General features: G+C 47.9%; 2 protein-coding genes across 2 annotated transcripts in view; one reads left to right on the top strand and one right to left on the bottom strand.

Annotated features, from left to right (window-relative positions):
* Nucleotides 1-6,031, top strand: part of CUNH17orf75 (chromosome unknown C17orf75 homolog) — a 31,474-nt gene extending 25,443 nt beyond the window's left edge. The window contains exon 10 of the mRNA XM_077460700.1: nucleotides 3,130-6,031. Coding sequence (XP_077316826.1) covers nucleotides 3,130-3,351 — 222 coding nt within the window. The 3' untranslated portion in view covers nucleotides 3,352-6,031. The remainder of the gene's footprint in view (nucleotides 1-3,129) is intronic.
* A 10,112-nt stretch (nucleotides 6,032-16,143) lies between these two features.
* Nucleotides 16,144-17,444, bottom strand: part of RHBDL3 (rhomboid like 3) — a 46,106-nt gene continuing 44,805 nt past the window's right edge. Inside the window, 1 exon segment of the mRNA XM_077460688.1 lies at nucleotides 16,144-17,411. Within this exon segment, the coding sequence (XP_077316814.1) occupies nucleotides 17,140-17,411 (272 nt within the window). The 3' untranslated portion in view covers nucleotides 16,144-17,139.

Genomic DNA, 17,444 nt, shown 5'->3' with positions numbered 1-17,444 from the left:
TTCGCACTCAGTGGACTTTTTCCTTTATTAATTTTTTCTATTATTGCTTTTGAGTTTATAAGTTCACTGTATTTATGTGTATTGTATATATTGGTTTACTCACCTGATATCTATAGATCTATATTGCACATTATACTGTTTGATATCTTCCCAATTATTTGAACTTTGATACATTTAGATTGCGGTTATCTCTGCACCTTCCATCACCTATTTACATTTCATATTGTTACTAGCGCTGCCCCATCGCTCTTTACTCCTTCACCTTTCTCTGTGGGCCCATTTTAGGCTTAACAGCGTCACACCCCCAAGCAGCCGCTTATGCCCAACGCCATTCCAGGACTCTGCATACAGAGCTTCTGATTGGATGGAACAGAGTTTCAGGCTTCTGGGGTCTGCTCATCTATTGCGCCCCCCACAAAGGCCTTCTTAACTTGCTGGCTTGGTCTCCTCTTCCAGCGGTCAGGTAACCCCTCCTTCTCTATACGTGATTGTAAAGTCATGTTCTGCTTGCCTCCTCTGTGCAGTTGGTTTTGCATAGAGCAGTCCGGATCCTCCTCTTCTCATGTCCCTCTTTGCTGCTCCTAGCCCCTCCCTCCTTTGAGTGCTCTACGGGGGGCACCCAAGCCATTCAGACACAGAATCCCAGTCTGGCCCCGCCTCCTCTCCCTGATTGGATGAGTGAGTGACTTTGACAGCTGTAGGAGCCAATGGCGCTGTTGCTCTGTCACAGCCAATCAGGAGGAGTGTCCTGGATGGCTGAGGGGAACGTGGACATTGCTGGAGAGAGAAGGCGCTCAGGTAGGTAATTAGCGGGGTGGGGGGGGGGAGTCTGCTACACACAGAAGGTTTTTTTTTTTTTTTTAATGCATAGACTGCACCTTCTGTCTTTACAACTCCTTTCATTTGACAGATCTTCACCACAGATACCCGTCTCTTCGGGTGAGGAGATGTAATTCATCGTTTCTCTGTTCCAGGCCATTGGTCTCAAGTGGAGATCAGTCTGCCCATCACCATCTTGGAACTTCGGGTCAGTCCTCTGCATCTCCCATTGGATGACTCTACTCCAGAGCTACCTGATCCGGGGTACATCCAGACAACATCTCGACGGTGGCATCAGGAGCTCAGCTTCATCTACCTCTGTCGACAGAATCTGGATCGGGGGATGGTCTCTACACTCTATAGTGTTCCTTCAGATTTGTCAGTGTTGGGCGCCACCAACGTTCACTTTCAGGTTTGTGGGCAGGTCCAGGGAACCATGGGTGGATGCTGTGGTGGTTCCTGGGCACAAATATCCCCCAATTTTGGGCATGTTTGCCCCTTAATCTGCTACAGATAGAGTGAAGGGTATTCTGTACCCTCTGGTGGCTCTGGATTGGCTACACAGGGCTTGGTTCATGGATCTTGGTGGCTGGTCACCTTGTTGTCTCCTGCTTCACTCAGCCTTCCTTTCTTAAGGCCTGAGCTGCCTCCTGCTTTACGGCTTGGATGAGAACCAGGTGCCAAAGGACCAGGGCCTGTCCCTGTTATTTCCCCTGATGCCAGGGGCTTGGAAGTCTACTTCTCCGTTTATCGGTTGTCACACCTGGAAGGCTTACTTCACTTTTTGCAAGTCTTTGGGGGTTCATCCCCACAAGTTTTTGGTCGCTCGCATTTTGGACTTTCTTCAGAAGGACATGGATTGCAGGTCAGCCCATAGTTCGGTTAAGGGCCGTTCTCTGCTTTGGCTGATTTATTTATTTCCCAGCGTCCCTTTGACTGGTTTGTAGCTTTTCATCCAGGGAGGTCTCTTGGGTGGCTCTTCTAGGCCTCCTTTACCACCTCGGGACTGGAAATTTGTCTTGTCTGCCTTACAAAAGCATCCTTTTGGAAACATCTGGGATGTTCCCCTCATGACTTTGTCACATAGGTTGGTCTTGGTGGTAATCATTTCAGGTCATTAGGTGTGTGAGATCATGGGTCTTTCTATTAGCAGCCCTTAGTAAGGTGGCATCTCTTTGTCAGGTGCATCTGCAGTGTGGCTTCATGATGGGACCACCCCACCTCTTTCTCCATCACCATCACAAAAGAAACGCACAGGTCTTACTGCCACCTACAGGAGGTCGGGCCACACATCTTTGATGGAGTGTCATACCATAGTTGTCCAGTGTTGGTAACTATTGGTCACCAGTGGGTGAGGCTGCTCAGTTCTGTTCTCAGTTCTTAAACCCCCCCCCCGCGAGATATATTTGAGGTGAGACATCCAGATGGCCCCTATGTACCAAGAAGTTGCCGGCATGATCCATCAGTCTTGGTGAGAATGGGATGGTCTCTTACCTTATTTTGGGCTATTCCACCAGCAGGATTGTCGCCTTACCTGGTTCTGTGGAGCAGATGGCCCTTGTCTCTCTGAAGGGTCCCTCTGTAAAGTTGGTTCCTTGGTTGGACATGACTTCTCCTCGGGGCAGGTTTGGGTGTTTTCCGGGTTACAGGATAAGTGACCTCTGCTGAATGACACGGAAAGTCCCACCCTGTACTGCATGGTCTCTCTTAGACATTGATTTATCATCTGCCTCTCCGGAGGGTGACGTTCGCACAGCTGGGTGCACATCTTGGATCCCCCCTCCGTTTTACTGCTATGGGATGTCTCATCTGTTTCTGGAATCCCTTGTGCTCCTCAATGGACGATGGAGAAAATAAGACTTCAGTACTTCCTGTAAAATCGTTTTCTTCCAGTGCATTGCGGGACACCGGCCATCCTCTCTGTGTATTGCTCTTTCGCAGACCTGAGGCATGCTGGGTAGAGGGGGCGATGTATAGCTGGCTCCTCTGTGTCCCGGTGTATGGAAGTATAACCCGGCTCTTTCTGGATTCCCGGATCTCTCAATGAATTTACAGATTTTATGGTAAGTGCAAAAATCTTATTTTATCCCCCCAGACCAGGAAGGTTCTCCACACTGATCCTGGTATGGGGGAGCCCTTTGGTGTTGGGGTACGATGATGGGTGGTGATCAGCAGAGACACATAAAGGATCCTCTGCTGCTCTCAGGTGGAGAAAATAATAAAGGATTGTATGTAATGATATCAGAAGCTTGTCTATGACAATGTCAGCGGAGTTCTTCCATTTATGGGGTGTGTTTGTCCCAACCACAGGCCATCCAGGACATGAACAACCTAAAGCGGCTGATCCGGCAGGCGGAGAGCAGCCATCACGCCCTCTTCCGCTGTTACAACTTCCTGAAGAATTGTGGCAATGGAGACCTCTTGTTACAGATGGTGAAGGTGGAGCACGCCGAGATGCCAGAAGCCAGCAGTGTGGTGACCGTTCTGGAGGAGTTTATCCAGGAGGAAGGTTTCTCTGTGCATAGCGCCTGAGCCACGTGTGCTGTGATTGGTTGTGAGCGAGGGCGTGCGGTCTATGGTGTGTGTGTTCCAGGGCGCGCGCCCCCCATGGTGTGTGTGTGTGTGTGTTCCAGGGCGCACGCCCCCCCCCCCCCCCATGCTATGCTTGTTCTAGGGCGCGCGCGCGCTCCAGCGGCGGCACAGGGGTGTAGTGGTTAGCACTCTCGCCTAGCAGTAAAAAAGTCACTGGTTTGAATCCCAACCACAACACTACCTGCCTGGAGTTTGCATGTTCTCCCTGTGTCTCCGTGGGTTTCCTCCGGGTACTCCGGTTTCCTCCCACACTCCAAAGACATGCAGGTAGGTTAATTGGCTTCTGTCCAAAATTGGCCCTAGTATATGAATGGGGACCTTGGATTGTGGCTCCTTGAGGGTAGAGACTGATGTGAGTGTACAATGTACAGGGATAGGGGCAATTGTAGACACTCAGGTTGAACTGGATGGACTGGTGTCTTTATTCAACCTTACTAACTATGTGTGGGTGTTCCAGGATGTGCGTTTGCATGGTGTGCGTGTTCTAGGGCGCGCGTTCCATGACGTGTACATGTTCCTGGGTGTATGTGTCTGGGTGCACATTCCAGGATCCACTTTCTAGGGCACATATGTAAACACAAGGCCCACCAGGCCTTGTCATGGTTTTTGCTCCCAGTTTTGTAGCTCAACCATGGCAGAACTCTATTGGGTTTGCACACTGTGCATAATGCACTCCTGAACCCTGCACTCTGTACACAGCACACCCCTGAACCCTGCACTCCTGTAAATAGTGCATCCCTTGAACTCTGTGCATAGCACACCCCTGGATTCTGCACTCCGAACACAGGGCTCCCCTGAACTCTACACTCTGTGCATAGGGCACCCCTGGAACTTCACTCTGTATGTAGCGCACCCCAGATACAACTATACTCCTGGTGCGGCCCACCATGAAATTGAGTCTGACACCCCTGCCCTGGGGCACTCTCAGGGGTTGTATGAGATTTGGACGATTGTAGAGTTTTAATTGTCCTTGGAATGTTTAATGTGCGTACATTCCATGACAGAGCGGATGTGGGTTGTGGTGTGTGCAGAAATAATATCTTCCCCACATTACAGGGGAGGAGAATCTTCATTCCTGACACTAATAGAGAGGATATACACTACACCGTCCTCATTGGCCTCTCACACACAGAACAAAGATATGATTGGCTCCTTGGAGGTCTGCTTACCAAATGTAATATAATAGGACGGTCTGTATTGCCCATAGCAACCAGACCTACATGGAAGGCTGTGGTTGCCATGGGCAGTAGAAGCGGTGTTCCCCCATCATGTGACTTTTTTGGGGTGACCGGAATATTGTGAATCCCCCCCCCCACTACTAGAGGAAAGGCCGGTGGAAATGAAGGAATACTGTATACATTTCATGTCACAGCGGAGCGCCCCCTGCAGGCAGGCTGACTGACCCCCGGGGGGGAGAGGAAGGAAGTGAGAATCTGTAACTCTGGGCATTGCACTATTTTATGTTTATTTTATTCCAGGTCACAGATCCCTCATTTATAGCCCCGGTACTCCTAATTATTTATGATATTTCGAAGGGGCGGGAGTCCGTGTGTTTCCTGCCCCCCCCCCCCGGTGTCCAGATTGGATATTATGTAGACAACACACAGACACATCCAATCAGACTGAAGGCTGATGCGACAGAGGCGGAGTCACTTATATTGTTAGAACTGGATGATTGCACTGTGTGCGGTGTACTTCATGGCTGAGGAGGTGATTGGACAGTGCGGGGTAGGGGGCGGGTTTATTATGCGGGTGGCGCCCTCTGCTGTTCGGAGTCCAACATTTCAGCTGCTCTGGTTGTCTCTTAGGCAGGCCATACATGGGAATTTTCCTTTTGAATTTTGCACCATTAGTGGGGCTGCAGCAACAGCCGATTTTTGTGCGGCCGTCGAATTTGAGTAACCGGGCATGTTGGAAATGTAAAAAATAAACGATTTTCTAATCAATGCTGGGAGACTCCTGCGAGAAATCGAAAAAAGGAATGTGAGAGAAAAGAAGATTCCTGGGAAGGAAATAATTTTCTGGAGCACCAGGAGGTGACATTGAAGACTTGGTTGGTCGAATTTCGAAAATCAATGATGGCGCCATCAGATCACAAAACGCACAAAATTGTCTGATTTTTTCCAAAGAAAATTCTTTTGCAATGTAACCATGTATGGCCGGCCTTAGAGCTAGTCTACACTGGCTTCAAAACCAGGCTTCGGACACGCTTTGTTCAAAGCTCCTGTCGCTGAATAAAGTGGGGCGCTCACAGGCCTGTTTACACCTTGTGTTTGCTTGGTGCTTCGATGATGCTTTTGCCAAAGACTTCTATAGAGGCTTTGAAGCACCACTAAAGCTACAGAAGGGAATAATTTTGGGTGAAGGTGTAAACAGGACTGTAAGCGATGCATTTTATTTAGTGACAGGAGCTTTGATTGGCGTTCAGAGAGCTTTAACAAATCATGTCTAAAGCTTTGTTTTGAAGTCGGTGTAAACTAGCCGTTCCACATCTCATTAGAGTGTGACGTCATTATGTAGATGATATATATATATATATACTGTATACTCTGTTATTGGTCTGCAGTGTCGGTCATGTTGTCATTTGACCATTTTCCAAATAAAGTTTCTGCTTTGTGGATGTTCCAGTCCTCCTGACTCTTCATATCCTCCATGTAATAGAGCACTTCTGTATAGCTCAGGCCATCTAGAACAATGATTGTCAACTTCCAAGGTAGGGTTTGGGGATGCGCTGTGGCAGACGGCCGTCGTCTGGGGGCGCGCTGCGGGAGAGAAGGTCGCAGACTGGGGGCGCGCTGCGGGAGAGAAGGTCGCAGACTGGGGGCGCGCTGCGGGAGAGAAGGTCGCAGACTGGGGGCGCGCTGCGGGAGAGAAGGTCGCAGACTGGGGGCGCGCTGCGGGAGAGAAGGTCGCAGACTGGGGGCGCGCTGCGGGAGAGAAGGTCGCAGACTGGGGGCGCGCTGCGGGAGAGAAGGTCGCAGACTGGGGGCGCGCTGCGGGAGAGAAGGTCGCAGACTGGGGGCGCGCTGCGGGAGAGAAGGTCGCAGACTGGGGGCGCGCTGCGGGAGAGAAGGTCGCAGACTGGGGGCGCGCTGGGGGCGAGAAGGTCGCAGACTGGGGGCGCGCTGGGGGCGAGAAGGTCGCAGACTGGGGGCGCGCTGGGGGCGAGAAGGTCGCAGACTGGGGGCGCGCTGGGGGCGAGAAGGTCGCAGACTGGGGGCGCGCTGGGGGCGAGAAGGTCGCAGACTGGGGGCGCGCTGGGGGCGAGAAGGTCGCAGACTGGGGGCGCGCTGCGGGAGAGAAGGTCGCAGACTGGGGGCGCGCTGCGGGAGACGGTCATAGATTGGGGATCTGTTAGAAGAGACCACTAACAATCACTGCTATTACAACCTTTGCAAAATCAACCCTCCCGCTGCTCATTGTGGGTCTAAGGCCCACAAGCAACAAACGGCCTCACCCTTGTTGCTGTAGCTCTCTGTATCCTGCATGAATGATTTCAATTTCATCTTTATCTTGTAACTGTCTTCAATCGCTTCCAATGCAAATGCCTATTCCTGCCCTCCCACTACAGTGCTCTATGCTGGGACCCGGCACCGGGGGTCCTCCCGCTGAGGAGTAAAGGGGGCCTGTCTGACCAGATCTGTTCCTGGGTTCTGATTACTAGAGAGCACCGGGTCCAACTCTGCGACCTTCTGGACTTCATAGTCCCATCTGGACAGCTGCTGGAACAGAGAAGTGAACATGGAGGATGGTAGAACATGGCCGATGGTAGAACATGGCCGTATCTAATTCTGTGACTTCAGCTGCACTTCATGAGTCTCTGGAAGCAAATAGAGGAAGAAAGTGTGGAAAGTCTTTATGTGAATGTTTGTTCTCAGGAAGCAACAACTAGACAGCCAGACAAGAAGCATTGGAAGGAAATGTTCCTTATTGTTCTTCTGGCAGTGATGGCTGATCGATTGTGTAGTTATTACGAATAAACCACCCCGGGGGGGGCTCCTTATTTTATTTATATATAAAAAAAAAAGTAATATACCACACTGGGGAGGGGGGCTTCTTATAAAATATCTATTTATTTAGCATATAGAAAAGGCTGGGCAATACCACAGAGCCGGCAGTGGGATTTGAACCCTCATCTCCAGACTGATTCAGGGGTCATGTCATGTAATAAGTCGGTGAGCCACAAGCAGGTTGGTGATCTCCTGGTAGGTTCTGGTCTCTATCTTTAGTATGGAGTGTTCTCTGTGTCCCCCTGAAATAGGAGAAGGAAGGGGTAGGTTGGTGAGCAGAGGTGAGTAGCTCAGTGGATATGAACAGTGACCAGGGAGGTGTAGACCCGAGTTCAAATCTCTGAGTGAATTGGGCGGACATGAATGGCTCAGAGAAGGATAATGTGATGAAGGGTGGAGATTTTTGAAGGTAAAAGTTTGACGCCTTTCAAAACAGAAGTGGAATACAGGGGACGAAGTGGGTGGATTATATAAGGGGTGTGGTTTATGAGAAGTGGGAGGGGTCAAAAATGATGGGTAGAGTCTGCCTCCCCCCCCTCCCCAATCCATAAATGTCACCAGCCGCCACTGGGGCCTACCATGGATCCATGGCCGCTATTGAAGGCCACTCCATGACTTGGCACACCATCAGCAGTAATTATAAGAACTCAGAGATCAACTGGTGTTTAAAGAGCTGGCTGGTGACCTCAGAGCCAGAACCTAACCTAGGACAAAAATAATATTCCAAGTCCCACTTCTCGTTCACTTGAGTTAGATAGCTTGTAAAAATATTGGTATGTATATCACAGACCTTTTTATTTCTTAGAAATCGGAGCTCACATTTTGTCTTGATTTACTAAGCCTTGATGTTCAGGGGCCGCCTGCTAACCTGCACAGTCCAAGCTTTGCTCTGGTGTAGGGGGTTTAGCAGGCATCTGAGAGGCCCAGAAATAATCTCAACGTTTCAGGTTCAAGTCTCGGCTCATGTTCGTTGCATTTTTTTTTATACTCCTTTGTGACTTTGTTTATTCTTGAAATAGTAGAACGAGCACAGAACACTCTGAGCAGAGGCGAGTAGCTCAGTGGATAAGAGCAACAACCAGCGCGCCATGGACTCAAGTTCAAATCCCATAGTCCCCAGGTCAAGTCTCTGAGTGAATTGGGCAGAAGGAATCACTGACAGAGGCAGCCTTGACTTGAGTTCAGATCTCTGAGTGAATTGGGCAGATGTGAATCACTCAGTGATGGAAGGACCGTAGACCCCCATCATATCCTGCAGACCCCATGCTCGAATTGCTGAGTGAAAGCTTGGAGGCCATGGACAACCCACCAGTCTGCTCCAGTCCCAGGTCCCCACAGGCCTGTAACATGTGTGGGCATCACGTTAGGTTGTGGACATCCCCTGCTTCTTCCGTCCATGGTCTGTGACATCACTACAACATATATAAATAGAATGGGCTGTCTTACCGGGGCAGCCCATTCCAAAAACCTATACTTAGCAGAAATTTTCACTTTTTCTTAAAAGCATCTCCCAATATCTGGGCCAACACTAAACCTTCTACTGGTGGGACATAGTAATGGTCTTGAAACATTACCACTACTCTCTTCCAACCAACAGAGGCACTCCACAGCACCTACACCAGAGGGATTTGAACTCACAGTCTCCATCACACCAGTCTGAATCCTTACTCTCTGAGCCATCACCTGCACTCAGACAGGAAGGTGTTCGTTCTCATAGTTCAGGTATTAATCTGCTACAAATACATAAAGAGAGACCAAGCCTTGAACCTGCAACTCCAAAACATCTGCTGGGTCACTGGCTGATGACTAACCCTCAGAGCCACCTACCTGGCTGGAGGAGAAGTCTGATTCAGATGGTTCTCAGTGTCATCACCCACATTGTACAATACAAAGGAAATAATGAGCTGCCAGCCCCGGGATTCCATTCCATTCCAATACAGGCGCACAAACTACCTGAGCCACGGGGATCTGCCAGCCAATGTTCTCATCCTCCTATTTCCTATACATCGGGTATGAGCAAAAACAGAGGACACACGCCAAGTCCCATCATCCAAAATTAGAGGAGAATATTCCCACCATGCAGAATAGAGAATACACTATATTGTCAAAAGCATTAGGACACCCTCCAAACCATTGTATTCAGGCGTTTGAATCCCTTCCATGGCCCCGGTGTAGAAAATCAGCACCTCGGCATGCAGACGGCTTCTACAGACATTTGTGGAGGAATGGGTCGCTCTCTGGAGCTCAGGGAACATAAGCTTGGTACTGTAATAGGTTGCCAAATGTGAAATTTTCCACAGTTTACTGATATTATAACAAAGCTGAAGGACATAGTGGTGGGCTTGAAACATCCCCCATCTACCACCAACAGGGGTCCATGGACTGCCCAACCCCTGGAACCTCCACCAGAGGGATTTGAACTCACATCTCCATCACACCAGTCTGAGGCCTTACTCTCTGAGCCATCACCTGCACTCAGACAGGAAGGTGCTCGTTCTCATAGTTCAGGTATTAATCTGCTACAAATAAATAAAGAAAGACCAAGCCTTGAACCTGCAACTCCAAAACATCTGCTGGGTCACTGGCTGATGACTAACCCTCAGAGCCACCTACCTGGCTGGAGGAGAAGTCTGATTCAGATGGTTCTCAGTGTCATCACCCACATTGTACAAAGCAAAGCAAATAATGAGCTGCCAGCCCCGGGATTCCATCACACATCTCCAGAATATAGGCGCACCAACCACCTGAGCCACGAGGTTCTACCAGTGTTCTTATCCTCCTATTTCCTATACATCGGGTATGAGCCAAAATACCGGAAATATTCCAAGTCCCATCATCCAAACTAGAGATAATAGGATATATATAGAGAGAGATATATTGTTAGAAGTTTTTGAGTTAATTAATATTTTAAGTGATAAAAGTTTCTGAAAATATATATATATATAAGTTATATGTATGGTAATAAGTGATGGTCTCTGAAGGTCACAGAGTACAGAGGGTAATGGTTTTGCTGAGTAGGTACTTCTATTTTTGAGTTACTATGTCAGGACAATGGGTGGAGTTATGCTACTTATCTATGGACTGAACCATATTAGGTATTTATGCAAATATGGGTGTTATTAGGATATGCTGACATAACATTATGAAACAGTATAAGAATGGAGATGGGTTATGGTAGAGAGGGAAGAGATGGGAAGAGAAAGAACTCTACACTTCGGAGAATGTAACATTGGATGTCAGTCCCTTCCTTCTGAAGCCATCACCATGCCAAATGTTACCAGATGTCAGTCTTGTCTTTACTTATCTTCTGAACAATAAACAATAGCTGAAAAATAGTCCATTAATATGGTCCAAATAGAAAACTTCTGAAGCGGGGGAAGAGAAGTCCTGGTACGGAGAGGTGGTGGTGGTGGCGGCAGCTAAGTGGATAGGTACTCTGCCTGAACAACAGAACCAACATGGGATAAAATCCCCAAGCCATCTGCTTCACCCCCCATATAGAGAAATAGTCCAAGTCCCACCATCCGGGATAGAGGAGAAATAAGGCCCACCTTCCAGAATATATTTTCCTCCATTCCAGATGATGGGGCTTAGAATATTATCTCTCTTAAGTGCCTCCATTGAGAATAGAGGAGAATTAAGTCCCACCAACAAGATAGTGGAGAGTATTCTAAATCCCGCCATCCAGAATAGAGAGAAATGTTCTAAATCCCGCCATCCAGAATAGAGAGAAATGTTCTAAGTCCCGCCATCCAGAATAGAGAGAAATATTCTAAGTCCCGCCATCCAGAATAGAGAGAAATATTCTAAGTCCCGCCATCCAGAATAGAGAGAAATATTCTAAGTCCCGCCATCCAGAATACAGAAGAGGCTCTGGAGACTCAGAAGGAGTCAGCCTTATGTTCATTAGCCCAGCTGGCCTCTGACGTCTATGTGATACCAGGGACCTGTGTCAGATGAGTAGCCGGAGACCGGGTCTAGGTTAGTAGATTGACATCTGAATGGGGGGGCTGGCAGTAGTGTATCCCCTGTATGTGGTGTGTAGCTGGGATTAGGAGGTTAGGTCCCAGCTATGAGAATGTGATGCCTGACCTGTAAGGTTCCATGCACACTGGCTTAAAAAAAAACGCTGCTTCTACAGGAGTTTCGTGTTCTGCCTGTAGAAGCAGCTCAATGTTCTCCCATGTGTCCATGCACATTCAATGTTCTCCCATGTGTCCATGCACATTCAATGTTCTCCCATGTGTCCATGCACATTCAATGTTCTCCCATGTGTCCATGCACATTCAATGTTCTCCCATGTGTCCATACACATTCAATGTTCTCCCATGTGTCCATGCACATTCAATGTTCTCCCATGTGTCCATACACATTCAATGTTCTCCCATGTGTCCATACACATTCAATGTTCTCCCATGTGTCCATGCACATTCAATGTTCTCCCATGTGTCCATGCACATTCAATGTTCTCCCATGTGTCCATACACATTCAATGTTCTCCCATGTGTCCATACACATTCCATGTTCTCCCATGTGTCCATGCACATTCAATGTTCTCCCATGTGTCCATACACATTCAATGTTCTCCCATGTGTCCATACACATTCAATGTTCTCCCATGTGTCCATACACATTCAATGTTCTCCCATGTGTCCATACACATTCAATGTTCTCCCATGTTTCCATACACATTCAATGTTCTCCCATGTGTCCATACACATTCAATGTTCTCCCATGTGTCCATGCACATTCAATGTTCTCCCATGTGTCCATACACATTCCATGTTCTCCCATGTGTCCATGCACATTCAATGTTCTCCCATGTTTCCATGCACATTCAATGTTCTCCCATGTGTCCATACACATTCAATGTTCTCCCATGTGTCCATGCACATTCAATGTTCTCCCATGTGTCCATGCACATTCAATGTTCTCCCATGTGTCCATGCACATTCAATGTTCTCCCATTTGTCCATGCACATTCAATGTTCTCCCATGTGTCCATGCACATTCAATGTTCTCCCATGTGTCCATGCACATTCAATGTTCTCCCATGTGTCCATACACATTCAATGTTCTCCCATGTGTCCATGCACATTCAATGTTCTCCCATGTGTCCATACACATTCAATGTTCTCCCATGTGTCCATACACATTCAATGTTCTCCCATGTGTCCATACACATTCAATGTTCTCCCATGTGTCCATACACATTCAATGTTCTCCCATGTGTCCATACACATTCAATGTTCTCCCATGTGTCCATACACATTCAATGTTCTCCCATGTGTCCATACACATTCAATGTTCTCCCATGTGTCCATACACATTCAATGTTCTCCCATGTGTCCATGCACATTCAATGTTCTCCCATGTGTCCATGCACATTCAATGTTCTCCCATGTGTCCATACACATTCAATGTTCTCCCATGTGTCCATGCACATTCAATGTTCTCCCATGTGTCCATGCACATTCAATGTTCTCCCATGTGTCCATACACATTCAATGTTCTCCCATGTGTCCATGCACATTCAATGTTCTCCCATGTGTCCATACACATTCAATGTTCTCCCATGTGTCCATACACATTCAATGTTCTCCCATGTGTCCATACACATTCAATGTTCTCCCATGTGTCCATACACATTCAATGTTCTCCCATGTGTCCATGCACATTCAATGTTCTCCCATGTGTCCATGCACATTCAATGTTCTCCCATGTGTCCATACACATTCAATGTTCTCCCATGTGTCCATGCACATTCAATGTTCTCCCATGTGTCCATGCACATTCAATGTTCTCCCATGTTTCCATACACATTCAATGTTCTCCCATGTGTCCATACACATTCAATGTTCTCCTATGTGTCCATGCACATTCAATGTTCTCCCATGTTTCCATACACATTCAATGTTCTCCCATGTGTCCATACACATTCAATGTTCTCCCATGTGTCCATACACATTCAATGTTCTCCTATGTGTCCATGCACATTCAATGTTCTCCCATGTGTCCATGCACATTCAATGTTCTCCCATGTGTCCATACACATTCAATGTTCTCCTATGTGTCCATGCACATTCAATGTTCTCCCATGTGTCCATACACATTCAATGTTCTCCTATGTGTCCATGCACATTCAATGTTCTCCCATGTGTCCATACACATTCAATGTTCTCCCATGTGTCCATACACATTCAATGTTCTCCCATGTGTCCATACACATTCAATGTTCTCCCATGTGTCCATACACATTCAATGTTCTCCCATGTGTCCATACACATTCAATGTTCTCCCATGTGTCCATACACATTCAATGTTCTCCCATGTGTCCATACACATTCAATGTTCTCCCATGTGTCCATGCACATTCAATGTTCTCCCATGTGTCCATACACATTCAATGTTCTCCCATGTGTCCATACACATTCAATGTTCTCCTATGTGTCCATGCACATTCAATGTTCTCCCATGTTTCCATACACATTCAATGTTCTCCCATGTGTCCATACACATTCAATGTTCTCCCATGTGTCCATACACATTCAATGTTCTCCTATGTGTCCATGCACATTCAATGTTCTCCCATGTGTCCATACACATTCAATGTTCTCCTATGTGTCCATGCACATGAGGATGATTAGAGGCATATTTTGAGCTCAACATTTGGAGGCAGGAAAAAACGCCTTCTATTTCTCATTTCTGGTTGGAGTTTTCTGGCAGAATCAGGGCCGCTGATAGAAATCATGGGGCCCCGTACAGCCTACCTGACGGGGCCCCCTTCAGCTCCACCCTGGTCCCTCCTCCAGCCCCACCCCTCGCCCCTCCCCAGATGGTCAGAGACTGCAGATATAGTACAGGAGATGGTCAGGGACTGCAGACATTCCACAGGAGATGGTCAGAGACTGCAGACATACTACGGGAGATGATCAGAGACTGCAGACATACTACGGGAGATGATCAGAGACTGCAGACATAACACAGGAGATGATCAGAGACTGCAGACATACTACAGGAGATGGTCAGAGACTGCAGACATACTACAGGAGATGGTCAGAGACTGCATACATAGTACAGGAGATGGTTAGGGATCGCAGACATGATTGATTCAGGAGATGGTCAGAGACTCCATTTATGGCTGAACCCAGTGTACAAGTATATAGTATCACAGGGCTGATCCACTCTATTTAAACCACCTCTGCAAAATCAAGTCAGTGATTTTTCTTTGAAAGTACAACCAAGTGACAGAAGACGGCTTCACATCCACTTTCCAAAATACAAATTTTCTTCCAAACAGTGAACTGGTCAGGATTACTGAGGACAGTAACCAGTTAATGGGTCTGTGAAGCTTCTAGCCTGATTCAGAAGTAAATCCTTCTCCAAAAAATAATTAAAATATCAAACAATCTGTGCAGCACACACAGAGCTCTGGCTAAATAGTTGATTATAAGCTGAAATGGTTAAAAGCTGCTGCAGAGTCTTCCAGGAATGTTATCAGTGTGATCAGACAATGTGCAGGTCAGGTTAGGCAGATAAAAAAAAAAGTAACCAGCAAGACAAGAGGGAGGGGAGGCTGATCGATAACCTGTACACTGGCTGATCACATAGATATCTGGAAGACACTGCAGCCGGCCAGTTACATGTAACTGTGCTCCAGATCCTGTTACCTGCAGAACTTGTATAGCTCTAGTCATATGTCCTTGTGTCTCCCTCCTGGCTCTCCCCCATTCAGCCCCACTCCAGCATTGTTTACAGTTAAAGGTGAGGCTGAAGAAAGGGAGGGCTACACTTTTTTTTTTTTTTTTTTTTAATTAGTTACTATGCATTCTTTCATCCCTGTTTATATTGCCTGGGCCCCCCCTGGTGGCTGGGCCCGGTACAACAGGGCCAGTCTTACTGGCTTATCAGCGGCCCTGGGCAGAATAAACGCAAAACTCTCCTAAACTCATCTATACTTTGTACAAAAAATTCTCTATATGAGTGTATTTTTTCCTGCCAAGTGAACTGCCATTTTGTTAAGGCCAACGTGCATTGCGCCTCAACGTTCCAAGTGACCAGACACAGTGCAATCTTCTGTTTTACAGTCTTTATTTTCATATGGCACTCTGTAGAAAAATACAAGTTTGTACATCTCCCCATCCAGTGCTGGCGATACATTACTCCCGTCCATTTCCAGGCTGCGGACAGGAAGACACGACATAGGAGACGTTCATGTAGAGGACGGTCACTTGTTCAGAACATTGAGCTGAAATGGAAATGTTAAATGACAGCAAATATTACACTTGAACAATAATTTCCAGCACCAGATTCTTTCCTCTCCTTCAATAAGCTGATTGAAGAGCGCCCTCATATGGAGGAGACTTGTAATGGAAAGGTCTGGATCAGACTGGTAGATGTATGGGCAACTAGAAAGAGAACCAGTCATGATGTGGCATGTGCAGGACTCTGCATATCCCACCTTACATTTGTACAGGACCTTTGTCTACTCTACTTCTACTTATTGCCTCATCACCAATGCTAAGTACCCACCTTGCCAGGGTCCCGTGTATGAAAGAGCCACCCCTCTTCTCCCCCTCGGCCACTGCCAACCCTCTTCTGCCCCCTGCCAATCCTCTTTTGCCCCTCGCCCACTGCCACCCCTCCTCTGCCCCCCCCCCCCCAACAACTGTCCCCACTCCTCTGCCCCCCCCCCCCCCAACAACTGTCCCCACTCCTCTACCCCCAGCCACTGTCACCACTCCACGCAACCCTCCTCTGCCCCCCCAGCAACTGCCTCCAGCCACTGTCACCACTGCTCTACCCCCAGCCACTGTCACCCCTCCTCTGCCTCCCCTGCCCTCAGCCACTGTCACCACTCCTCTGCCCCCCAGCCACTGTCACTCCTCTGCCCTCCCAGCCACTGTCACTCCTCCACTGTCCCCACTCCTCTGTCCCTTGCCACTGCTTGTATCCCACACTTCCAGGTGTGTAGAGTATCTGCTCCCCTCTGACCATGGTGGCTCCTTCCGCCAGCTTGTGTGTTTCTACAAGACGTGAGCTGGCAGGAGGAATCAAGTGGCTGGTGAGGGAATCAACCCGATGATGAAATACTTGTAGTGTTCGAGGAGCAGAGATGTGGCTCAACAGAAAGGCGGGTCAATAAAAACTTTTACAGTTGATGTAATATTTGGATTCTTGTGTCCATCATGGATAACAGATCATCACAGATACACAGAGAGTTGACGTGTCCGCTGGGATCTTCCATCAGAAGTGTCACACCTAGGTCTATGAAAAACACCAGATTCCACAACTATGACACGTACAGTGACACCTTTTCCTGTCTATAGAAGTCCAGCAGAAGACGGATGATGTGAATGAGCTGAGTGCCCCATACATCAGACATGTGACAGTCCCAACCTCCGCTCTGGATGGAGCTCATGGCCGTACATTCATCTCACATATAAAAATAAGCTTCCTCCGCAGATGCCAATGTGGATATAAAAATAAGTCCATGAGTCAATATTTGTAGATGTCATAGCACCTTGTTATCAGTATCTCCCTCCAAGCCATAATCAGGACACCGGACCCTCTGAGGTCGTCCAGTCAGTGAATATTGTAGAAGATGGCTTGTTGGTGGAAAGCAGCTCTAGATTCGGCTGACCAGCATGGTGGGACCTCGTGGCTGGAGGTGGTTGTACTGGTCGGGGGTCTCTATGGACCAGCTTGTCCTTTACTCCTAAGGCAGCGGCGGTAATCTCAGCCCCGACATGGAGAAGGCAAAGACATTCCATAATACGGCAAATGCCACGAACATGACGTAGCTGCTGAGAAAGATCCACCAGAGGGACTGGTCCTGGAGTCTCTGCTCAAAGTTCCTGAGAACGACCACACCCAGCGTAATGCCGACCAGCACCCCGCCAAGGTGGGCCACAAAACTGGGATGAGGGCATGGAGGATAAGCCGACGGGTAGAATCTCAGCCACACGGCTCTGCCAAACTCAAAACTCACTGTGGAGAGAAAGAAGGGTTACAAACTACACC

Source organism: Lithobates pipiens, unplaced genomic scaffold (assembly GCF_037356315.1).
Source record: "Lithobates pipiens isolate NorthernLeopardFrog02 unplaced genomic scaffold, aLitPip1_a1.2 Scaffold_28, whole genome shotgun sequence".
Taxonomy (NCBI): domain Eukaryota; kingdom Metazoa; phylum Chordata; class Amphibia; order Anura; family Ranidae; genus Lithobates; species Lithobates pipiens.
The sequence above is the reverse complement of the archived record's forward strand: the minus strand, read 5'-3'. Positions and strand labels throughout refer to the sequence as shown.